General features: G+C 40.3%; 1 protein-coding gene across 3 annotated transcripts in view; it reads left to right on the top strand.

The window, feature by feature from the left end:
- LOC144031123 (mitogen-activated protein kinase kinase kinase 7-like) overlaps positions 1-26,933 on the top strand; it is a 104,655-nt gene that overhangs the window by 45,621 nt on the left and 32,101 nt on the right. For 2 of the 3 annotated variants that reach the window (XM_077537899.1, XM_077537901.1), the window contains exons 3-6: positions 2,277-2,342; positions 18,281-18,326; positions 20,649-20,787; positions 23,789-23,913. In XM_077537899.1, coding sequence (XP_077394025.1) covers positions 2,277-2,342; positions 18,281-18,326; positions 20,649-20,787; positions 23,789-23,913 — 376 coding nt within the window. The remainder of the gene's footprint in view (positions 1-2,276; positions 2,343-18,280; positions 18,327-20,648; positions 20,788-23,788; positions 23,914-26,933) is intronic. The other variant, XM_077537900.1, reaches the window with a different exon arrangement.

Here is a 26,933-nt window from a genome sequence, read left to right as displayed (position 1 = left end):
CTACATAGACACATTCTATTCTGTATCTATGGTCACATACGGTACAGGTCCCTCTTAGCCAATAGGATGCCAGGAAGATACCAGTAATAGCCAATGGCAGAGCAACAGTAAGTATGATGCGTTCAGGAAACTGGGAGCAGCGAGTAGCAGCCCATACTGTAGTTTTACCTTTCGTATTCTGAAACATCTTTCGTAACTAGAGGCAATATTTTCCTGTTTAGGAGTTCCGTAATGAAGTTTCGTATGAAGGGACGTTCGTAAGTAGAGGTACCACTGTATTTAGGTTTGGAAAAAATGTTTGTTCCTCTTGATTTTTTTTTTTAATTTGGTTTGTATATTGACTGGTAAAATTTCATGATGGGCTTTGTGCATTATTTGAAGACGGTTACATTTTACATTACCGTTACATTTTAAAGTTTTTAGTTGTATAAATAATGGATTAGTGTGGTCTCTGTATCCACATCCGAAAATGACACGAATAGCGCGTTTCTGGAGAAGAAAAATGGATTTGGTGTAAGTTTTGCACACACCCACACTTGCAATGCAATAGGTCTGTTTTGGAGCAATCAATGAATTATATAACAATAACAAAGTATTCTTGTTCAATGATTCTTTATCATTGTGTAAAACGGCTACAGTTTGGCATACTTCAGATTTAACACATTCTATATGTGATTTTCATGTTAAATGTTCATCAATAATAATACCTAGATACTAGATACTTAAACTATTTCTCTTTTACTTGTAAATACATTGTATCTAATTTGTACGGAATGAAATAAAGTGGTGGTGACTGGTGTCTTAACGCAAACAAAATACATTTTAACAATTTAGAAATAGTTGTAATATGATTCACATAAAGAAAAAAAAAAAGCACTGGCCCCAGAATTGGTCCCTGGGGCATCCCACAAGTTACAAAGCCCAACTGTTTTGATCGTCTACTATTGAATTCAATATATTGTTTTTCTATTTGTTAAACAACTGGCAACCCATTGATGTGCGACAGCTCTTATACCATACTTACACAATTTATGCAATATTTTTATGATCTAAAGTGTCAAATGCTTTTTGTAAATCCACAAAAACACTTACTAAAACATGTTTTTTGTCCATGGCTGTTCAAATTCCTTCAGTTAAAGGGATACTTTAATTATTTAGCCATTTTTGGCAGTCAAACATTAATATTTTGCCTATAATATATTTGATACTTTCATTATTTTTCATGTACAATTAGTACCATTAAAAACACATTTTGCAACTTACTGTCGACTGAAAATGACATCACAAGGGTTCAGGTAACCAATCGCAGCTCAGCTTGTGAATGTCACGTGACCAAACCTAGAAAACAGGTGAGCTGCGATTGGTTACCTGAGCCCTTGTGATGTCATTTTCAGTTGTCAGCAAAATGTGTTTTTAAAGGTACTAATTGTACATGAAAAATAATTTAAGTATCAAATTAATTATAGCTGCGATTGGTTGGCAACCAGTCCAGGGTGTCACCCGCCTACTGCCCAGAGCCAGCTGAGATAGGCGCCAGCAGCCCCCGCGACCCTTGTGAGGAATAAGCGGTCAAGAAAATGGATGGATGGAAATTAATTATAGATAAAATGTTAACTTGTTATTGCTATAATGGGCTAAGTAAGTGAAGTATCCCTTTAACTCAATTAATGCCATGGTAGTTGAGTGATTGGACCCATATTGGCTATTACTTAAAATTTTATACTTATCTATGAATTTATTTAATCTTGTTGCATACAATTTTTTCAATATTTTAGAAAGCTGTCTGAGGAGAGATATGGTTCTATAATTAAAAAACAAACAAAAAACAACAATTATTTCCTTTTTTGTAGAGTTAGCTATTTTAATTTGTTTGGGGAAATTTCTGTTATAAACGATAAGTTGCAAATGTATGTGAAGCTCTACATATTCATGTCTGCGTAATCGTTTTATTTTTTTATTTTTTTATTTTTTTACGAGAAACATTTTTAACAATGTTCAAAATTTCACAACTTGTATAGCCTCCAGAAAAGTACTGTTAATATTGCTTGGTATGAATCCATAATCATTTTTTTTTTCATTTGGGATGTTTTGTGATATTCTTGTGGCAATATTCACATGGCCATTAAATTAAATTGGTTTGCAATGTCCCCTTTATCATGGAGCCTTACTCGAATGAAACAAGTTTTTCAGAAGCAAAAACATAAGTTCATTTGTGAGATGAGTACTTAGGTGGAACATGATCATTTCTGTCTGTCCTTTTTTTTGTCTTCATACAGCTTCGGCAGCTCTCACGAGTGAATCACCCAAACATTGTTAAGCTATACGGTTCATGTGACAATCCTGTAAGTATGCAACACTCATCACCTTGTTTAAAAAAAAAAAATCCACCATTACTGTTTTACAAGGGGGATTTCTGAACATGTTTGAAAGTGAAACACGGTTGAATGAAAATGTCATGTAGAAGAGTCCACAAACAGATCTGATTTTGCACTTACTTGTCCGTTTTTTTGTTTTTGTTTTTTTTGACGGCATTTGGTTCCGAGAGGAACCAAGAGGCTTACTTCCATTAGAAAGACGCACAACTGGCGAGGTGGTCTTTGAGACAAGTTCAACATTCCTCTGTCTGGTTATGGTGCATGTGCACTTTGTAATGTTCCAAGTTGAGACATAACAAATGTTGTAATCAAATGTTCATGTTTTGCACTTTGAGGTATTAAATTTAGTTTACTGAATTTTTATTTAAAGGGATACTTCACTTATTTAGCCCATTATAGCAATAAAAAGTTAATATTTTAACTATAATTAATGTGATAGTTTCATTATTTTTCATGTACAAATAGTACATTTAAAGTGTATGGTACACTGCAAGCTTATGACTGCTGTGTGTTTTATCATCAACTGAATTTCTACAATGCCGTCTCGTTGCGTGGCCGGATTTTGTTGTAATCGAAGGGAGGATGGCGTGAGCCTTTTTCGGTTCCCTCAAGATGCAGTTCTTGGCGAAAAATGGACAAAGCAAGTACAACAGACGAGAGATAAATGGACACCTGACTCCAACGTCAGTGTTGTACAGCGCACATTTCGAGGAAGACTCGTTTGACCCGATCCCGGCCCTGAAGCTGTCATAATGTGGGGTAAGAACTACAATTTAGAAAGTTAACAGCACTTATTTTAGCAGCTCATGGCAAAAAATAACCACTGCCAAATTAATATACAGTCAATGAAAGGGTACCAATTTCTAATGAGGAACTGCTAACTTTCCATTTGTTGTCTATTTTATTTTGTATTATGTATTGTGCTGTGCATCTGTGTTGAAGGCATCATCATGCCCAAGTTAACAACAGCTCAAACTTTGTTTCAGATGGTGGATGAGATGCTTATGGAGTGAGTATGAGTCGAATGAAACTGCTACACAGGCGACATGTTTGAAAGATGATTTGGGTGATGTATCTGGTGTTTGCATCCAAAATGTGAGTAAATGTACTGTACAATATACATGATTGATAACACACCAATTTATGGGAAAACAAATTGCTCACCCCACCTAGTGTTCAAATTTGTCATGTACATTTAATTTACAAATGTATTGTGCATTTTTCAAAGAATAAAATGGCTGTATAGGTGTAAATATTACCCGCATTTCAACATAGTTTCTTATTTAAAAGTTTTTTTGTTTTGTTTTTTAAGGGGAAAGAAGCTTCATGTCAAGCCTTGCCTTCAAACAGAACCGTAGCAGTCTCAATTTGAGCTGAAGGACATAAAAAGGGTAAGGATAGTTTTTGTAATAATTGGTTTTGATAATCTCAAACAACATACTTTGCATGCTACATATGTTTATGGAATCATATTTTCAGGAGTGCAGACAGTTTGGTCCAGGCAGAGCTCTTTTGGTGACCGTGGGAACTCAGACCCTCCAAGCAGAAAATGCACACCAGATCCAGGATGTTACAAATAAATTGTGTGCTATCCCAAGTACAGTACAGGAAAGGAGCATTTACAGGACTGTCTCAGAAAATTAGAATATTGTGATAAATTCCATTATTTTCTGTAATGCAATTAAATAAGCAAAAATGCCATACATTCTGGATTCATGACAAATCAACTGAAATATTGCAAGCCTTTCATTTTTTAAATATTGCTGATTATGGTTTACAGCTTAAGAAAACTCAAATATCCTATTTCAAAATATTAGAATATTTCCTCAGACCAGGTAAAAAAATAAAAAATAAAAGCCATAATATTCTAATTTTCTGAGACAGTCCTATATTGTGCGCAAAGTCCTGGGGCAGCCAACATTTAATATGTATTGTTTATTTGAAATATCTACATCCACAATTAGAATTCAACAATCTAGTCACAACATAGTGGAGAACATGCAAGTTAATTCTAATTATTTTGCATATATGTACAACACGATTAAATAATTCAATGGGTATATTATTATGTACAGAATACAGAATGTGTGGAGATTGTGGAGACCATCTGTCAGGGGTCCAATCTGGATGAGGACACACTCCTTGAAGAGTTGCCGCTGGACCAGGAAATGCATAACGAACGCCGACCACTGTGTGCAGACTTTCAGAAGCCAGACAAGGCAGAGGCTGTGCGGTCATACAATTCGCACTTTACTTACCGTGAACTTTTTCAGTAGAGTAGTAGCTGAGTTTTAGACACGACAATTTCAGACTCGGATATTGGATTTTGTGACCAATTGTAGGAAGCATACTGAGCTACTGCCTTTCGATATATATATATATTTTTTTGTGGGAGATGAATCACTGAATAGTTTGACTGATGACTTGCAAGATGCAATCTGTACATTTGTAAAATAAAATTGTAAATATATAGGCATAGCTGATTGTTCTCTATTTGTTCACTTATACTTTAGATGAAAAGAAAAAGGCATGTATTTCTTTTGTATAATTGCATTTATTTATATCATATTTCGTGATATCCTTTGTAGTCATTCGATGGAAATGTTCTCCTTTTACCTGACACTACACAAGAAGGAATCGGTAAGCGGTCTGCAAGACTTCCACACTGAGGCACACCGCTTTGAACGTCCAGTGATGGGTGATGCACTGGTTTTGCTGCGCTCCGGACTCTTGACAGCAAACGCTCTCCTTCACTGTTGACATTGATACACAGTTACCACAGGAACACCTGCAAAGCACAAGAAACTTTTTTATTTATTTATTTTTTGGGCCATTTATAAAATTTACAAAGAATTTGTTCATTATTTGAGAATTACTTGGATTATCTATTTCAAGCACTTCAGGAGAAAAAAGTGTCATGCATCTGACTGGTATGAGGTCATACCATAATTTACAAAATGCATGTAAACTTTTTCCATTGTGAATTGAGTCTCACAGAGGTTGGCATGTGGCAATGGAAAAGGGGCAGTGGTGGCTTCACTTCTTACGGCAGAGAGTAAGAAGCATTTAGTTTATGGTTTGCATTTTAAGATGGATAAGTTCATTTTGCTTCTACCAATATAAATTAGCTTTTTACTATAACAAGTAAAGCATAATAATTTGAGTGTATTGGACTAAACCAAGCGACATTTTGGCCACAAAGCGTTTGCTATTTCGCCCATACAAAAATATAAACAGCATTATTAGTCCATAATTTCCATTTTAAAATAAAGAGTAAGATTTACCATTCTGTGTTCTGGAGCCTGCCGATGTCGTCCTCTACCTCGGCAGTTCGAAACTGGTCACAGCCACTTTCATTGTAACGCAGACGACCGGTGTTCTGTCGGATCAGCATACCTCGTCGGATCAGCAATACCCGTATGCTGACCTGACAGCTGCCTCTATCGGGCTAGCATACGTAGTCAGAATAGCATTCCTACGTTACGACGATCCCGTAAATGATAATAATACACTGCAATTAGGCTAAACACAGATGCATATTAAAAACACTAGAGCTACCAAAGAAGCATATGTATAGTTAGTTTTAACACGAGCATGCTGTTCTGACGGCTGATTGTAACATCGGTATGCTGTTTTGATGGCTGAAATGGGCACCCACAGCACATTGTTGCCTTAGTTTACTCGTCAAGAAAAAATAAGGCCAACTATAGAGCCACATTAAAACTTCAGAGGACAATATGCCAACGCGCTCCCACAAACGATTTGCATGAATTTCTGTATTTTTAGATTATTTAAGTCTTCGCGTCTCATTCCGTTGTGTTCATTTTGCTGACTGCTGCATTCAGGTGTAGGCTAATGTGCACAGGGTCGTCATACGAAAACTTTTTTATATATCAAAACAAACTGTTGTCAATAAATCAAACAAAAACCATATGCAGGCGCGGATGACAGTTTCCTCACCAAACTGAGGCTGAATGCACATTATAATGACTTGCACACGAACTGCCCACTAGGTGACACAATTGTCATTTTTAATTAGTGTAAAAGGCAACATTATAATCAAACAACAAAATATTGGCTCCAGCGATACCCATTATGTATGATAGTTGTCTACATGACAGAAAATTGTCTAGATTTAATTGAACAGATTTTGCAGGCTGTGGGAGAATTTGCCAGTTGGAACACCATTGCTTAATTTTGAAAGAAACATTTGAGAAGACTCGAAAACAATGAGCTTTATTGTTGAATTCAAAATGAAAACCGATACAGGAGGACTATGAAACATATTTTATGTACAAACTACAATACACGTTGCCAGTTTGCTAAATGTACAAAAACATCAAGTGACAAAAACTACTAAACCTACGTCTCTAAAGATTCCAAACTACGATGGCTGTAGCAAGTCAGCAATTTAAGTTGCATTTTTTACACTTAAAAACGTTATTCTGCACATTCAGCATGTGTCCACTGCAGACAGAATTCACATTGCACCTTAAAATAAGAAGAAAAAACACACATTAGTGAAGCCCCAAAATTGTTTTTGAATAAGTGTAGTACAACAGCATCTAACTGCCACTGTGCCATAATAATAACGCACAGTGATCCACGACGCTAACTGCAGAACAAAACTTACTCTCTGAATAAAATACTTTCACTAATTACAAAACGAAGTAAAATGCAGTTCTAAATAATCAGTTATTGCATACTTTTACTTACTTGTCAGCCGAGGTATGCTGCTCCGACGAGTTCGACAGCGTGATGATGTAATTGCCTACTGCTTTTGCGTAGCGCGTGCGCAGATGTGTGAGGTATGCTACTTCGACGGGTATGCTGGTTTGTCAGAACACCGGACACAGTTGCACCAGCACCTTCATCAAGAATAGGCTCAAACCGATACAGCCGGATACATTCCAGGGCTGAAATATCTTCGTCTGAAGACTGCTTGTAGTCGGGAACGTCAAATTCCAACTCTACACTCGATAGCGAGTCAGAAAGCACCTCACTTTCCGTGTCGTTCTCCATATCCTCGTCTTTTTTTTTTTTTTTTTTTTTTTTATACCCACTCACACGCGTGGTCTACTTCTTGTAGGCCACATATATGGGCCTCTCCCAGGCGGAGGATCGAACCCACGCCAACCGGCACCAAAGGCAAGTGACGGTTCCACTCCTCCACCTGGAGCCCTATCCTCGTATTGTTTTCGCCAACTTCCGTACTCCCGGTGACGTCACGAGTGTCCAGGCTCGGAAAAAGGGGGCGTCGCCAGTGAGCTGCCATGTTTTGGGAGAAGGGTCTGATTGCAGACCGCAGACTGGGAACGGAACGCCCACGGAACGGAACGCCCACGGAACGGAACGCCCATATGCTCTTGATTGACGGAAAGTGACGCTGCTGTCGTGATCCAGTAGTGTTGTTCTCAACTTCTCTGCAGCGAGCGGTCGCCACGAGAACTACGAAACGAAATCATTCCATCCATTATCACAACCTCTTAGTTCTCAAAAAGTTCCCGGGGACGACACGAAATAATTTGTAAAGTGACGAGTCGGGAGCATAAAGTAAGTGGACATGTATTTTATTTAATGAACATTAGCACATAGGTCGCTAAAGAAAAGTTCGTTTCCCGCACAGAAAGTTTGAAAAATGAATTGAAATGATTTAGTGGAACACAGCGTTATTCTTCCATATCTCTAGCGTTGAATTCCAATTGTTATTTTACATGGAACAATAGTTTGAACCTGTGTACCGTACAATATGATGACCTAAAAGTAGTAACTTGCAAATGGGGAATCCACCGTGACGCTGTGCGTAATGCAAAATGGTGTAAGCCCAATACATCACATATTTGCAGCAGATAGGCCTGTATAGCGTAGCTACGTAATTAATTACCATTAATGTATCGATGGGATTTGAATAATAACATAATTTTACTCTGTTGTGGCATGAACGTTAAGAAATCTTTACATGAGTCCAGTTTTTTGTATTTATGTTGGTATGTTTTTGGATTGTAATTGGCCAATTCTACAGTCGGATGACAAAAGATTTATACAAATAAAATGTGTTCTAATTTGCACTCAGCTTCATCGAACCGTCTATAAAGATGGACACCTACCAGCACCCATTTTGGAAGGCTTGAACCATTTGTGCCAAAGGTGGAGAGTTTGCATATGTTGTGGCACATCTGCAAACTCATGATAAGACGGCAATTTGTCATGAAGGTATGTTGTAGTTTGAAGTCCACTATAATCTATTTAAATTTTGTCAATATGGCAATTCTTTCTTAGTTGCCATGGTAAGCAATTTATATAAATATGAAAAAGAATGTATTGTTAGTTTTGTGAATGATGAATACATTTCGGTACAACCTAAAAAGTACTCACTGATACTGATGCCAAGTAATGGATGCCACTAGTACTCTACATAGAAAATTACAATTAAACAAATGACACAGACTTTTAAAGAAAGACCTTTCAAATTTGAAAAGCTTTTTCTAACCTAATGCACAGAAATAAGGCTGGCTCGCATTTCCAGAAAGAGGAAAATAGATAAGAATGCCAAGGTAAGAATAATGGACAGAATTTTCCAAACCCCAATTAATCTATGCAAATTGTCATTGTAGTGTATACATGTCCAAAACATATAATTAATCCCATTCCCTTGAACTTAAGGAGGAACGTCAGATGTCAGCAACCAAGGTCAAGAAGCCTTCTGCAGAGAGAGTGGTCGCTTCCATCTGTCAGGCATGCATGCAACAATTTTTATATATGTATTTTAAATTTAGGAGGTGAAGCACAGTTATGAACTGATGATATACACTCACTGGCTAGTCAAACAGAACTACACAGAGTAGAGACTTTAATATTCCATCTTTATCAGAGAATCATGTGGCTCTGACATTTATACAATTTAAACAAATTATGTGAAAGCTACAAAAACATGCTGATAAGGAATTCTTCATTGCACTACTCTTGTTCAAAGAAGATAATGATGATCATATTGATGATGAAGACCAGTCTATTTTTAGTTTATGCGGTTATGTTCACAGCTACCAGAGGAGATTTTACGATCCATCCTGATTCTTGCTGTCCTCAATGATGGCGAAGGCGCAATCCACGTGCTGGCCCTGACATGCACCCGATTCTGGATGATCATCAGATAAGAATCATTTCGTAGAGAAGCACATTTTCAGTGGCTAGACAGTAAGTTGTGAGGGAGTGGGGATCATGAGGATAAGTAGTTAAGATAATGGATGGGTGGACAAAAAAAAAATTGTCTGTCTATCTATCTGTCTGTCTGTCTGTCTGTCTATCTATCTATCTATCTGTCTGTCTGTCTGTCTGTCTGTCTGTCTATCTATCTATCTATCTATGTATGTGACAGCTAAGGTTGTTTGAAAGCACTATATACATAAGATGACTTGACTGTCTGTCTGTATGTCTATCTATCTACCAGGTGTCGTCAACTGGAGTGCATTTTCACCCGATTTTAAAACGATGTACAGGATTCCCTATTGCCTCACCCCTTGCATCCAATGCAATTCTATATTTAAAGAATATAAAGGGTTCTGGGGACATGGAAAAAGAGGAGAACTCATTGGTTTTTATTCAGATTACAATATTCACAGACGCTGCAGCAACTGCATAAATTGATGTCACAAAATAAATGTGATTTGGAAAACAAAAAAATGGGAGTGGTTATTTCAAGTTACAGAAGCATGTACATTACATAATGCTTACATGTATCATAAAATCATGTTTGGAGAGGAATTTTGTGAAAAATGATGAAGTAGGCTACTTTTTGTCATAAATATACCACCTAGCTTGTTGTAGGCCTTTATGGAAAAATATATTTTAAAGATGGCTAACAAAAAATAACATTTTGTATGTATATCACAATTAAACCAGCTTTAAAATACTATTTCCACCTCATAATTTTGTGGAAATAGTCTTTTTCTTATGTGCTACGTTTGTGTGTTTGTTGCAATAAAGTTTAGTTTGTCGTGCCATTAATTGCATTAAGTTACTATTCTGTTTCTAAATAGTCTGTTTCGTATGTGGTACGTTTGTGTGATTTTTGCTATAAAGTTTTGACTTTTGTCCTCTAAGACTACCCGTAGCATGCGGGGGAGGAGTGTTCCGCTGGGGGAGGAGTGTTCCGTGATTGAGGGGCGTATTGTTCCGATTTTTGTCCTCTAAGACTACCCGTAGCCTTCGGGGGCGTAGTGTTCCGCTGGGGGAGGAGTGTTCCGTGCTTGGGGGCGTAGTGTTCCATTCTGCGGTCTGCAATCAGATACAATTGGAGTTTTGGAAATTCACGAAAATATCTTAATTTTTACAAGCACTTGCCATTGCGTTTTTAACACAGTAATCATTGAAATCATATTATTTGTACTTGTACTCTTTTTTTTTTTTTCTTTTTTTTTAAAATACTTTTAGGGTGACTTTTTTTCGTGTCCCATACACTTTAAAAACACATTTTGCAACTTGCTGTCGTCTGCAAATGACATCACAAGGGCTCAGTTAACCAATCACAGCTCACCTGTTTTCTCGGTTTGGTCATGTGACATTCACAAGTTACCTGAGCTGTGATTGGTTACCTGAACCCTTGTGAAGTCATTTTCAGTCGACAGCAAGTTGCAAAATGTGTTTTTAAGGCAGTGGTGTTCACACTACGGCCCGGGGGCCATTTGCGGCCCTCTGTCCATTTTTCAGTGGCCCACGACATATGCTAAAAATGGTATTTGACTCACTTCAAATAAAATAAAACAAAAATGTTTGGAGATGGTCAAAGTAAGAAAGGGAGGGTATCGAAAAACAGGTGCCATTAAATTATTTTAGTTAACTAAGACTAATGAAAAAACTAAAATTAAAAAAAATAAATAAATATTGTAACCAAAATAAAATAAAACGAAAATGCTTTTTAAAAAACGAAACTAAGCCTTTGGGGATGATTTGAAATGTGATTTTTAGTAGCTTTATTTTGATATAAACCGGAATAATGACGTAATAATAATGACTGCTGCTGACATCTCGCAGCAGCAAATAGAAAAGCACCTTCAGATGATGTCGCTCCCATGGTGTTTTTTAAATATTGCGCACAAGTAATACACATTAAAAAAAAACTAATACTAATACTGAAACAAACTAACCTAAAACCAAACATTTTTTTTAAAGAACTAAATGAATAAAAACTAACAGAACCACCCTGAAAACTAATAAAAACTAACTAAAATGAAAAATTCCAAAACTATAATAATTCTACTGTCATATTACAAATAAATTGGTTTATATTAGGGGTGGGAATCTCTGACATGAGGCCGATTCGATATGTATCTCGATACACAGGTTTCGATTCGATTGGAAAAACGATTATCTTTCAGAACAGAACGGTTCGGTACGGTTCGATTAAGTTTGGGAACGACACAATTTTCGATTCAATACGATTCATTTCGATATTCAAAACTTAGAGTGACATTTGTTGCTTGTAAACAATCTTAAAACACCACAATTTTTTACAGTATCTACAAATGTGATAAAAAAGAACAACAACGTCTTCTATATTTTTATATATTGAATCAATTATTTAAATGGACCGCAACAAAGGGCTGGGCAATATGACTGAAAAATGTATCAGTTTAAATATTTATTAGTCGTTATTGACAGTTATAATTGTTTTGTGTGGTTGTTTTTTTTAAATTCAAAATAAGGATCAGGAAAACAAAAGGCTGATAATTCAATTTAAAATATAAATATTTAACCTTTAAAAAGACACCAACACAATTAAACAGAATATGTGCACATTGTGAAGTATTTCAGAACCATAAATTTAAGACATGAAATAAACCTACCGTCCAGCCAAAAGAAATATGAAGCCACCTTATAGAACAATAAATTTATCAAACACATTTTAACCACTTAATATATCCAAAAATATTTCAAAAAGTGCCCTTCCCTTTTTATCAACAATTTTTGTTTTTAACAATTTTTGTTTTTCTTTTGCCATCACATTCATTTTTGGTTAATGTATGACATCTTTTTGTTTTTTTTTAATCTGAGACACGATGATGACCACAGAATCACAACTGTTTATGTTTTGTTTTTTGGCCTGTCGTTCATTTTGAGTTTGATGACGTAATCGCGGGCACGTCTCAGTTCTCCTATCTGCTGCTCATGCTAGTTGTAGACATTGACAGGGAGCCACAAACTGAGAAATGAGATACTTGCAGTGTGCTTTTAGCTTAGCTGGTGTGTTGGCTGTGGGACATACCTGTGTCGTTTGAATCCATGCATTGGATCGTCACGTGAGTTATTCTTTTTGGCTCGCGCGCAGTACCAACGCCGGTGTTCCGACAAAACAGCATACCCGTCGAAGTAGCATACCTCACACATCTGCGCACGCGCTACGCCTGCACAGTAGGCAATTACATCATCACGCTGTCGAACTCGTCGGAGCAGCATACCTCAGCTGACAAGTAATTGGAAGTATGCAATAACTGATTATTTAGAACTGCATTTTACTTAGTTTTGTAATTATTTTATATAGTGAAAGTATTTTATTCAGAGAGTAAGTTTTGTTCTGCAGTTAGCATTGTGGATCACTGTGCGTTATTATTATGGCACAGTGACAGTTAGATGCTTGTACTAATTCAAAAACAATTTTGGGGCTTCACTAATGTGTGTTTTTTCTTATTTTAAGGTGCAATGTGAATTCTGTGCGGTGGACACATGCTGAATGCGCAGAATAATGTTTTTTAAGTGTAAAAAAATGCCATTTAAATTGCTGACTTTCTACAGCCATCGTAGTTTGGAATCTTTTGAGACGGAGGTTGCGCAGTTTTTGTCACTCTATGTTTTTGTACTTTTAGCAAACTGGCAACGTGTATTGTAGTTTGTACATAAAATATGTTTCATAGTCCTCCTGCATCGGTTTTCATTTTGAATTCAACAATAAAGCTCATTTTTTTCGAGTCTTCTCAAATATTTCCTTCAAAATTAAGCAATGGTGTTCCAACTGGCAAATTCTCTCACAGCCAAAATCTGTTCAATTAAATCTAGACAATTTTCTGTCATGTAGACAACTATCATACATAATGTGTATCGCTGGAGCCAATATTTTATTGTTTGATTATAATGTTGCCTTTTACACTAATTAGAAATGACAATTGTGTCACCTAGTGGCCAGTTCATGTGCAAGTCATTATAATGTGCATTCAGCCTCAGTTTGGTGAGGAAACTGTCATCCGCGCTTGCATGCTAGTTTTTGTTTGATTTATTGATAACAGTTTGTTTTGATATATAAAAATGTTTTCGTATGACGACCCTGTGCACATAAGCCTACACCTGAATGCAGCAGTCAGCAAAATGAACACAACGGAATGAGACGCGAAGACTTAAATCATCTAAAAATACAGAAATTCATGCAAATCGTTTGAGGGAGCGCGTTGGCATATTGTCCGCTGAAGTTTTAATGTGGCTCTATAGTTGGCCTTATTTTTTTCTGGGCTAGTAAACTAAGGCAACAATGTGCTGTGGGTGCCCATTTCGGCCATCAAAACAGCATACCGATGTTACAATCAGCCGTCAGAACAACATGCTCGTGTTAAAACTAACTATACATATGCTTCTTTGGTAGCTCTAGTGTTTTTAATATGCATCGGTGTTTAGTCTAATTGCAGTGTATTATTATCATTTACGGGATCATCATAACGTAGGAATGCTATTCTGACTACGTATGCTTGCCCGATAGAGGCAGCTGTTAGATCAGCATACGGGCATGCTGATCCGACAGAACACCGGCCCGGGACATACAAGTGCACCGAGAGGATAGCCATGGGAAATTATGAGATGTACGGCACCGGCTTCTGCTAACTGTCTCCAGTTGCATGTTGTCACTCGTTGTGCGCGACTGCGCGCGCGCCGTGTCGCGAGCACGGTGTTGACGGTAGGCGCCCCCCCAAAAAAAAGGTGCGTAACGTCTTTGCATTATGTTTACAACATCCGGGGAATGAAGCGTCTCTGAGCGCTACTTTGCTAGCTCTCTGTAAACACGGAAGTAGCTTGAATAGTGATGCTACTGAAACGTACACAAAACAAGTAGAGCACGGTGCAGAACTCTTGCTATTGTTATGAAAACCATAAAGCCTCACTCGCAACCGATTCACAGCCACGCGATATCGGTCCACCGATTTTGTATCGGTTGACAAGTCTCCTACCGATACGGTCGTTTAGCTCCCCTTGACGAACGATGGTTCGGTCGAATCGTTTTTTTTGTCCCACCACTAGTTTATATACTGTAGCATTTTTCTAAATGTGCAAAACAAATAAATTATTTGTACAATTTTTAGGACTCAACACAATTTCTTTTCATAATATTATGTGGCCCTTGCGTCCTTCTCATTTTCTGTATGTGGCCCTCAAATGAAAAAGTTTGGACACCCCTGGCCTAGGGTAATTGCAATTTATTAACGAAGAATAAATTGAGCTTGCTTATTTTCCTATATGGAAAAACAAATTCTTTTATTTGATAATAAAGATGTTATTTGTTCACACGTTAAATATCATAATATCGATATCGCAATATTCAACAACTATATGTTGTATATATAACTTGCATGTTTTTCCAATATCGTGCAGCCCTCATATACAACATAAAACACACATAGGAGGTTTCAAAGGATTTCGAATAGAAGCTAAACAAATAAGATTGGCTAATGAGGCGGAAGCAGCCGAATTAGTAGAGATGATGCCACTTCAGTTTTCTAGTGACAAAACCACAAATCTACAATAGAGTCTAAAACCCAATTCACACTGACTGCCGAATGGACGCGGTGCATTTTCCGTACGGACGCCGTAAGCAATGCAATTCACACCGTGTGTGTTGCGTATCCGGAAATCTGCTCCCGACAAACCACAAGATCACGTGGGATTCACGCTGGCGAGTTGAGTTCAACCAATAACAACCATGTGTATAGAGTCCTATTTGTAAACAATAGCCACGCTTGCCTGTTGTCACATCGATATGCTTTTGGGACATTATTTCTGCCTGGGACTTCTACCATGGCTGTTCTCCATGGGTAAGTACGTTTTGTGTTTAAATAGTGTCATTTTGTTGTGCTTAATTTATTCTGAGCTCATTTTTTGTCTTAATGTCCGACTGATGTCATGCTATGCAGCTAGCTAGTTTCCCTCTCCAAAAAACGAGTTCGCAAACTATTTTATTTTGAAATATACCGGATTTACATTGATGCGAGACGCTCGATTTCCTGTCCGGCTCGTGTAATTTCTTCAGCTTCATGTAAATCCGCATGTGGCGTCCGGAAGAAATAGAACGCTTGCGGAAACCTTCCGCCTCACCGCAGTCGTTCCGCACCGCACCGAAGCTGGTGTGAATCGACACGTAGACTTGAATGCGTTCTATCCTTGCGGCGTCCGTACGGCCGCCGTACGGAGAACGCACCGCGTCCGTTCCGCAGTCAGTGTGAATTGGGCTTAACGCGTTTAAAGTGACGATGGAAGCCTGGGTAAGATAAAACAGCAGACCGACAATTACAGGTTGGATCGGCTTGAAAAAAATGGCGGACTGGCGATGACTGAAGGGGACGCTAGAAGCCGACGAATGACAGACTATCAAAATTTGGAAAATGCCCCATCTCTGTTCCTTACCTTCTCAACTGTGAGCTTTGGCTAATGGCCAGCTTGTGTGTCATTCCATTCATAAACACGACTGGGCACTGAAGAAGAAGCTCCATTATGCTTATCAGCGTCAGACTCTACAATAACAGTGAAGGCCAATCTTGTTCCTGAACCCATTTTACGACCATCCCCAATCAAGCAACACCTGCCATCTGTAGACTGACAAGCTTTCTTTTTAACTCTTTCACTCCCAGCCATTTTCACAGAAGCAATCCCGTTCGCTCCCGGCAGTTTTACTGGATTTTGACTGCTTTTGCAAGGCCCACAGAATATTGTGTTCTATTGCTATAAAAGCATGGAACCTACCAAAAGAAAGATTAAGATTTTCATCAGGAAAAAAAAGTATGTTTCTATCTGTTTCCGTTTTGCAGCAATTAACATTAGAAGAAATCTAAGTTTCATCAGTTTTCACAAATCTATTTAAAGCAGCTATATGTAAGATTTAAAATTTCAAATCTCTACTGCCACCTGTGGCCGAAAACAAACTGCACGCTCGTACACGCTGCGCGCACTCGTACGTGCACGACCTCAATACTGAAGACTGGGCTCTTCATATCCAATTAAACTATGTTTTCAGAGGTAAGAAGTTTTATAATGTTATACAAAGCCTGCCACTTCACGGAATGAGACTCTCGATCCCCACTAAACAATTGATGTCCACGGGACGTGCAGATCATATTGCTTTAGTCGGTCGAAGTCCAGTCCTGTGCTGTACTCCAAAACGATGTGCAAATTACGTCAATTAATTGGACCTCATTCCGATGTTAATATGCAGTTACATATTGTAGTCACCCCGCTCGACGGACGTCAACCTGATTCTAGTCATTATTAGTGTATGTCGCCCCCAGGCTAGCGTCATTGTGCATGAGCCGAAAGGTGGGCTGTCATTTATGGAAATTGACGATTGTGAAAAACATATAGACCCATTCACTAAGTGTGATATGGCCGTGAATGTTATCGCCATTCAGTAGTACCGTTCACATTCCGTTAGCATAATGTAGCTACAATAGGCTGTTTTCACGGAGGAAAATAAGGCGACATTTAGCCTGATTGAAACGCCGCGGAATGGAAGGTCTGTTCTTCATAAAGTCATTCTGTTCTATTACATTCAACTTTGCCGCCCCTTTCACGCTAAATGTTGCTGTCCACCTCACTTTCACCCCAATAGTTACGACCGAGAAGTGATCGATCTTGAGGTTACTGCTATTTGAAAACAACACATTTTCTTCTAAATGTCAAGATACTCGCTTCTTACCTTTCCGAGTAGAAAGAAAGCCAATCACTTTTCTAATCCAAGTCCGATCTCAACTCTCTCCACCGCTGAAATGTCAAACCAATGTTCACTCTCGTTCTCGGCGTCGGTCACTATCAAGTTTAGATTTTCTTTTTTTTTTCGTGGCACTTGACATTGTTTTCATTTTTTTTTTTGAGCAGCCTTCCGCGGAGTAACAGCGGGTGTCTGGGGCAGCGAAAATCTGTACTAGTTCCGTCTTCGCGCGACAGGAAACAACTGACGATGACGCGAATAACGTCACATCCCGCAGACAGAGGGCGGGAAATTCGAAGGATTCGGACCGGACGCTTCCTAAATAATATTGGCCAGAGGCTTGTAGGAGTACCCATTGTGAACAGCGAAGATGTTGATCTACTAATTAGAATATGTTTCAGTCATAAATGGTCAAATAAAAAGGCTATTGTTAAGATATTTTTTGGGGAAATCCTACATAGAGTAGCTTTAAAATTGTAAGTAAGTGAGCTTTTTTTCCAACATGCTCTGGTTTATCTCCTTTGCTCTGCTGCCACCTGCTGGCCGTTTGTGTAATAACTACCATTTCTGCAACCGTTCTTTGCAGTTGAGAGGCTGCATCCAAGCCTTCTCTCTAGCATAAAAAATAATAATAATAAAAAAAAAAAAATAAAAAAGTATAAATATGTCTTTGGGACACTTAAAACATAAAAAAACAACAACAAACAAACGTATTTACACATGATTGGGAGCAAATTTGTTAATCGGGCCCAAGCAGCCACACATAATCTTAACTTAAAAAAACTGTATATTAACATGTTTTTATTTCACTTTTATCAACCTTTCTGTACATGCTGCTTTATCCTGTACTGCTTTAATTCTTGAATTTTCCATCAAGAAAGGAATAGGTTTTCATCTTTTCAAATTGACTACGCAACATTAACGTAACGTGACTTTGTTTTTCAATTCTCAGGTCTGTTTGGTCATGGAATATGCGGAATGTGGCTCTTTATATAACCGTGAGTCATTTTATATTCTTCAAAAAGTTGCACTGGATGTCGATTTGAGTAACATCAATTTGATAATATTTACTCCTCTTTTACAGTGGATATAAAAAGTTTACACAGCCCTCTTCAAATGCTAGGTTTTTGGAATAAAAAAAAATAGATGATGACGAGAGCTGCGAGCAGCTATAAAGGGCTCTCGCAATCCTGGCCACGTTGGGGTACTGGCATTTAGGGGTACGGTCAGGACAAGAACCCTTTACATTTTTCAGCAAAGGGCGTGGCCATTACGGTACTGCAAAGTCTGATGATCACCAGACAATAAAAGCTGCTTTAACATGACCCAAATTATCCCATCTTCTCAAAATTTAACATATTTGGTGGGAGTGAGAAACTTATATTTCATCATAGTGTTAACGCCACCTACTGGCAAAAAAACTTTTTTTTTTTCTTCTTCTTGACTGATTTTCTCCAAGCGTGTTAACCAAATCTACCTCACATTTGCTCAGAAGAGTGTTTTGGCCTTCATGATGTTACAACATGAATTTTGTGAATTTTCGCAAAACGCTGTGGACGTGACAACGGACTGTTCGCCAAGAAAACAATGCTGATTTTGAGGGCCTAAACATGCACAAAAACTAATGAAACTTGGCACTGGTGGCAGCCAACTGTGCTACCCAGGTGAGTCTTAGGCATCCAGGGGGCGGCGCCAGCCACGAGGAGGAGGGAGAGATGCGTCGGTGAGAAGTTGTTTTGCCGGTATCGAGTTATCCAGGTGGGCCACGTGACCGAGCAGATGAAGTCGCCGCCTTTTGATGAGGGTGGAGACCGGAATTGGATTTCCTGCCCTGGCGTAAATAGTCTCGTTGTGGATGAAATTGTACCAGCGGACACGCAGAATACTCCGCAAGCAGCGCCTGTGGAATGCGTCTAGGCGGTGTTGCATAACTGCAGAGAGCGTCCATGTTTCGCTGGCGTAGAGTAGGACTGGGATGATGACGGAGTCGAGGAGGCGGAGTTTGGTGGCCAAACAGACAGACGGCCTGCCAAAGGCGCTACAAGCCAGCTGGAGTCAACGCAGGATCTCGGGATCGCAGGAACCACTTGTGTCGAACTTTGACCCAAGGTAGATGAACTCCTTGACAACCTCCACCTCTCGACCATGACCAAGTGGTACCAAAGAAGGGACCATCAGCGTATCCATCAGCGATTGTAACTTGGTCTTGACCCAGTTGATTTCCAGTCCGAGCGGGAGAGCCTCTTCAGAGGAAATCGGCAGAGCGTCCAAGAGGGCATCCAGGAAGGTGGCGAGCAGGACGATGTTGTCAGTGTAGTCTAGGTCGGTCTGCGTGGACTGGAGACTAGCACCCACCTCTGGGCAGCGTGCAACGGACGAGGAAACCCAATAGTCAACGGAAACGTTGAACAAGTTGGGGGTAGCCACACAGCCCTGCCGCACGCCCGAGCTGGTGCGGAACGGCTGTGAGACCATCCCGTCTGCTCAGACTGCGCATGTTGTATCCGTGTACAGATCCTGCAGGATGTTAATGTACTTGCGTGGAATGCCAATACCCTGAAGCAGAAACCAGAGGATAGCTCGATCGAGGGAGTCGAACGCCACCTTGAGATCAATGTACACGGTGAGGAGGGGCTGTCGGTATTCCCTCCTCTGCTCAGCCAGACTCCGCAGGGCAAGGATGCAGTCAGTTGTCGAGCGGTTTGGAGTGAAGCTGGCTTGTTGTGGGCGGCGCTTGGAGATAAGGTTGGGCTGAAGACACTTCAGGATTATGGAGGTTATGACTTTGGACGGAACAGACAGAAGGGTGATGGGACGGTAGTTGGCAGGGTTTCTCTTGTCGCCTTTGTTCTTGTAAAATGGCACCACATGAAAAGTGAGAGCAAAAACATTTTATTTACCGAATGCTGTTGTTGTGGATACACGCTGTTTGCTACGAAAAAAATATGCTGATTTGGTTGGTCTAAATTTGTATGAAAACTTATGAAATTTTGAAGACCGGTACACAAGCCTGGTAAAAATTTAAATAATCCATATGTAAAGTTTTTATTGTGCCATTTTCTCAAATTCAATTCAAAATTCAATGTGCCAGTACCCCAACGTGAAAGTACCCACCCCAAAGAGGCCCGGGCTGCAAAGGCCCTTTATAACTGCTCGCAGCTCTAGTTTATCTTGGGCTCATGTTTTTAATATCACAAAAAAAAAAAAAAAAAATGGAATTTTTAACAGGTATGTTTACATTTTAGATATCCACTATAAATGTACAGTAGCAATGTCAACAACTTTTATAGAAATGCACATCTGTCTCTTGTCATTGCCAGTCCTGCACAGTGCTGAGCCGCAGGCACCCTACACAGCCTCCCATGCTATGAGCTGGTGTCTGCAGTGTGCCCAGGGGGTTGCTTATCTGCATGCCATGAAACCAAAGGCATTAATTCATAGAGATCTCAAACCACCAAAGTAAGATGATTTAACATGATGCTGATTGTAAATCCCAGTAATATTTTCGTCTTATTATTTCACCAGCATAGTGTTCCCATGTCCCTGTAGATAAATACACATTGTGTAACCAAAACATTCCTAAATTTCAAAAAGGCTTCAATCATGAAAGATATATTTTTTAAAGGCACATGTTGGAAAGTAAAGCACAGGAATGATGATAATCCATGCACACAGAAACTGGTGAATGAACAGCCAGCTCGCCCACAACCATTCATTTCCTGTGGCTATCCATCCATTCATTAATTTTCTTTTACATATGGAAAGGGTAGGCTATTTCCCCCAAAAACGGTAGGGTCACAGTTGAAGTACCACAAGCAGGAAAGCACAGACTTTCCTCTCTTGTCCAGCTCTACTGGGGGTATGCCAGGGCATTCCCATGCCAGGCGGAGCCTCCTACCAGTGGGATGTGCCATGACCGAGTGTCTAACCGCATCTCCAATGAAGAGCCCAGACACCCTGCAGAGGAAAATCTAATTTCGGCCGCTTGTATACATGATCTTTCTCTCTTGGCCATGACCATAGGTGAGTTTGGGAGTATTGATCAGACATTAAATAGAGAGCTTCGCCATCCATCCATCCATCTTCTACCGCTTATCCGAGGTCGGGTCGCTGGGGCAGCAGCTTTAGGAGGGAAACCCAGACATCCCTCTCCCCAGCCACTTCAACCAACTCCGCCGGCGGGATCACAAGGCGTTCCCAGGCCAGCCGAGAGACATAGTCTCTCCAGCGTGTCCTGGGTTGTCCCCGGGGCCTCCCGCTGGTGGGACATGCCTGGAGCACCTCCCTAGGGAGACGTCCAGGAGGCATCCAACCAGATGCCCGAGCCACCTCAGCTGGCTCCTTTCAACGCGGTGGAGCAGCGGCTTGACTCTGAGTCCCTCCCTAAGGGAGACTCCGGACTACGGAGGAAACTCATTTTGGCCGCTTGTATCCCGGATCTTGTTATTTCGGTCACGACCCACAGCTCGTGACCATAGGTGAGGGTTGGAACTTAGATCGACCGGTAAATCGAGAGCTTTGCCTTTTGGCTCAGCTCTCTCTTCACCACAACGAACCGATACAGGGTCCGCATCACTGCAGACGCTGCACCGATCCGCCTGTCGATCTTCCGCTCCATCCTGCCCTCACTCATGAACAAGACACCGAGATACTTTGAACTCCTCCACTTGGGGCAGGATCTCATCCCCGACCCGGAGAGGACACGCCACCCATTTCCGACTGAGGACCATGGTCTCGGATTTGGAGGTGCTGATCTTCATCCCAACCGCTTCACACTCGGCTGCGAACCGCTCCAGTGAGAGTTGGAGATCCCGGCTCGATGAACCCAACAGCACCACATCATCTGCAAAAAGCAGAGATGCAATGCTGAGGCCACCAAACCAGAACCCCTCAACACCTTGGCTGTGCCTAGAAATTTTGTCCATAAAAATTATGAACAGAATCTGTGACAAAGGGCAACCTTGGCGGAGTCCAACCCTCACTGGAAATGAATCCGACTTACTGCCGGCTTTGCGGACAAGACTCTGGCAACGGTCGTACAGGGAACGAACTGCCCGTAGAGAACTTCGCCTTTTGGCTAATATCCTTCAGCAGGATAGAGTGGTAGAGACTTGATACCCCACTGGGGGTAGGACCTCTTCCTGGAACTGAGAGGGCATTCTTTCATTTTTCGACTGAGAACCATGGCCTCAGATCTGGAATTGCTGATTCTTATTCAAACTGTTTTACAGTTGGCTTTAACCCGCGCCAGTGAGAGTTGAAAATGGCTTGATGAAGCAAGTTTTAAATTCAATGAACAATCATTTTATTAATCGTGATTTCAATCTCAATCAAAGTAACTGTGATGATTTTTATTTTTATTTTTTTACATAATCGTCCAGCCCTACTACACACGGGACTTTCCACAGTCCTAGTCCATAAACCACATGTAGACTGGTTGCGCCTCTTGAGACATGGGAAGCTGAACCTGAATTTTCTTGTGGTCCAGATGTTATTCTATGTGCCCTCACTGAAGTCCTCCCACAACTGAGCTTCCAGGTCTTTTTCTCATTGCCCATGTGGGAATTGAACTAACCCAGCAGATCAAGAGAGTCCCCAATAGAGGGAATACCGGTACTCATCAGCGCTCACCACAAGGGATCCAAAAAAGGTGGGTGCTCTGACCTGCTGTTTAGTGCAGCAGATCCAACAACAGTTAGGACCCGTCCCCCACATATGAATATTGAGGAAAACTGCGTTCGCACAAGTACAGATCCAGGGACCCATGAGTAAGCCCATACTTGCTGAGAGGCAACTCCCAAGTGCGAGGGAGTGCAACCCCTCTCAAGATGACTGGTACAAAAGCCCAAGCTATGTGTCAATGCAAGCCTGACTGTAACTAGTAGGAAGTCCTCGACATAATGCAGCAGCTGATGCTCCTTCAGACAGAGATTTGGCAATTGCACATTCTGAGAGCCCGCTTCCGTTGCCATGGATCGGCCCGCCAAGGTCCATGCCTTGATCTGCCACCTTTGGAGCCTCCCACAGCTGATGGATCTATGGGTACGGGGGCCCATATTATTTCTATCAACGGTGGATGCAACTAATTTTAAAAATACAACTTTTAGATCCCAATGGTCACTAGATTTATTTTCATTCAATTAAATTTCTCTTTGTGGCCGGGTGCCAAATGTCCCATGATCTGTTGACTCGTGGTTTAGAACTGGTGTTAACAATCTTTTGAGCCACAACTTGTGAAGGTAGTTAAAGCAATGACAATTTTCAGGGTATCTTACCACTGCCTGCCATGTCCATTAAAAGGGAAAGATGTGGCCTACACTTTTTTATGTTTTCTCTCACTTCAAAAATAATACTTAACAAACTAATTCAACTGTTATTTCAATATATTTGTCCTGATAAAAGACAAGCATAGCATTTGGAATACTGAAGTTTCTGATCCTTATCCACTCTATTGTTTCAGTTTACTCCTGGTGTCTCGTGGTACTGTGCTGAAGATATGTGACTTTGGAACAGCTTGTGACATCCAGACTTACATGACCAACAATAAAGGCAGTGCAGCTTGGATGGCACCAGAAGTATTTGAAGGTGAGCAGATGGACAATTTATAAGGGAATACAGGACAGAGGGTAAGTATCATGGATACAATTAAATTAGAGGTGGGCGATATGACCTTATATCGTTAAGAACTTGAATGTGTTGACAATCTCATAAAGCTGACAGATCGTCAAGATCATCTGTGGCACATTCTATACAGTTCAACTTTATGCAGGCTCAAGCTTGATTTATGCTTGGTGCATCCGTGTGGTCTTTTTTTTTTTTTCCCCCCCTCCACTTACTCACTCACACAAACACGCACACAAACTTTCATGGTCTCCCGGCACTGAAGGCAAGTGACGGGCCCGCTCCTTTACCTCGAGCCCGACGCATCTTTGAGGAACTCCGACTCCACAAAGCAAATGACGTTCGAACAAGAGGCCGAGGGCGGCCTCGGATGAGTTGGACTCTCACGGGAGCTCCGACCGCACGGCCGCGGCGGCCCGGAGCTGCGGGGTTGCGGGGAGGCGGCCGGGCCGGCCTAGGGCCGCGGCCGGTGTGGGAACGCCCCCCGCCGGTGCCAACGCGGCCCGGCCACCTCGGAACCTTACCCGACAGCCGATGGGTACGCAACTCTCCCCGCGCCGCGACACGTCCACATTGCCCACACGCGTACCTACGAGAATTTGTAAACTATGCGGAGTCGCGAATGAGCAAACACTGTCGTAAACATTGTTTTCTACTTTCCAATTCTGTGTTTTATTTACTTTTCTAACTCATTCCAAACTCTTTTTGTCGATAGTTTATTGAGGAAAAAACATGTTCAACTTCTATTGTGGTGTTAACTAGTGCTGTTCATACACCGTTGCCACTCTTTACTGCCTCCTGTAGTCTGGGAGAATATCGACCACAGCTGCTATAATTGCACTATTTCAATTGAAACCTGTTCAGAAGGCTTAGTTGGCTTAAGATGTCTGTTTTTTTTTTTTGTTTTTTTTTTCGGGTTTTATATACATTGTAAATATGTTTTAAATTTTATAAAAATGTTCAGAAAGGTGAAGATTAGTCTAAAACATGTAAAAAAAAAATAATAATAATAATTGTGATAAAATCGAGATCGTGAATTTATTTATAAAGAATCGTGATATGACATTTTTATCATATCGCCCACCCCTAAATTAAATAAATAATGTATTGCATCTGTCCAAGTTAGGGTGCACTCACACTCGTGCTGTGCTTGGACCCACTTGACTCCTCAAGTCCGGCAACTTTAGGTAGTGGGATGTCTCTGATCACTGATCAGTATTCTGGGTCGTGTGGTGGATGGTGGCGACCGACCGAAATCCAGCAATTACGAAAGACCCTTCCAGCTGACGTCACTGCTCAGCTCCCGCGGCGCCTCCCGGAGGGCAAACATCCCACAAGAAATGATTGTAGAGAGCTTGATTTTTGGCGAGCATTTTCGTTAAAAGGTGGGAAATATCAAGTGTCACAAAAAAACGTCCAGAGTAGGACACTACTCAAGGAGTGAAAGATGATCACGCTTGACATAGCCACCGTGCTCGTTTTTCACGCCTCACTGTCTTCCGCCTGGTTTATAATCACTGCCTGCAGCTGAAAGAGCGATCTAATCTCTCTTTGAGCCATTAGAGCATCCGCAGGATGCGCATAAGTTCACCATAGCGTTGCTCGCTGATTTAAACTGTTTGACCTATTTTCCAGCTCACACTGATTGTTTTCTAATTCACTCGCATTGACGCCCTGCCCCCCACCACACTTAAACGTGACTTCACACTGGGGTCTATTCGTCTCTCGTTGACGGAGGAATGCCCACAAAGCTCGGAATTACAGTGGTACCTCTACTTACGAAATTAATTGGTTCTGGAAGAAAGTTCTTAAGTAGAAAAATTTGTAAGTAGAGACGCATTTTCCATGTAAATGCCCTAATCCGTTCCAAGCCTCCCAAATTTCAGACATAAATGTTTTATTAAGCATAAAAATGCATCAAAACATGTAACAAATACATGTTACAATAAGATTATTGCACAATAAATGATTGTTGTGCATAATGTAAATAACAAAGAATAGAGTAAAGAATAAAAATGATGGTCATTTACCTTTTTAACTGCTGTCCTCATCGTTTTTTTGCCCTCTGGTTCATGTTCTCCTCTCTCAGGAGTGTTTTTTTTGTTTTTGTTTTTTTGTTTTGTTTTTGCCTGGTGTTTTGTCAAGAACTGATCCATGGATGTTTTGTTTTTTTGTTTTTTTTAAACAATCCTTTGTTAATGTCCCATGCAAACATCATCTTAGTGAGCAAACGGCCGACTGGTGAACATTTTTTCTGGGCGATTCTTTTAAACAAATTCTGAAACTTCATGGAAACTTCCGTGATGGCGAGGCATCTTTTTTTTTTTTTTTTTTTTTTTTTTTTTTAAAAAGGCCCGTCTCGTCGCAATTAAAAACTTACTGTGCCTTTATCACCAATTGTTTGAATTTTTGCACAAATTCGTTGGCCGTTAGTTCCTACATTTACGAACATCGGAACACCTCATGGGCCGCGGGATGAATGATGAGGACGCTGTATAGACACCGATCTAGTATACGCTCATACCTATGTTAAAGGTTCCTCTTAGCCAATGGGATGCCAGAACGATGCTCAAACACCGATCTAGTATACGCTCATAGATACCTATGCTAGAGGTTCCTCTTAGCCAATGGGATGCCAGAACGATGCACAAACACCGATCTAGTATACGCTCATAGGTACCTATGGTAGGAAATAGCCATAGCCGAAAGTATGTTGCGTTCGGTAATGTATTTTTACCTTTCGTATCTAGGAATTTCTTTCGTAACAAGAGGCAATACTTTCCCTTTGAGGAGTTTCGTAACTCGAAAATTTCGTATGAAGAGACGTTCGTAAGTAGAGGTTCCACTGTATTATTTTTTTCTTTGCAAAGCAGTTTTGCGACTTGACTTCATTTGAGTAGCAAATTTCTAATTTTCTGGAGCTTTTTTTTTTTCTTTGCAGCCGGTTCAGGAAAAAAAAAACTTTACAGCATTCAGCATTCAAA

This window comes from Festucalex cinctus, chromosome 12 (genome assembly GCF_051991245.1).
Source record: "Festucalex cinctus isolate MCC-2025b chromosome 12, RoL_Fcin_1.0, whole genome shotgun sequence".
Taxonomy (NCBI): Eukaryota; Metazoa; Chordata; class Actinopteri; order Syngnathiformes; family Syngnathidae; genus Festucalex; species Festucalex cinctus.
This window is presented reverse-complemented; position numbering and strand designations above follow the sequence as displayed.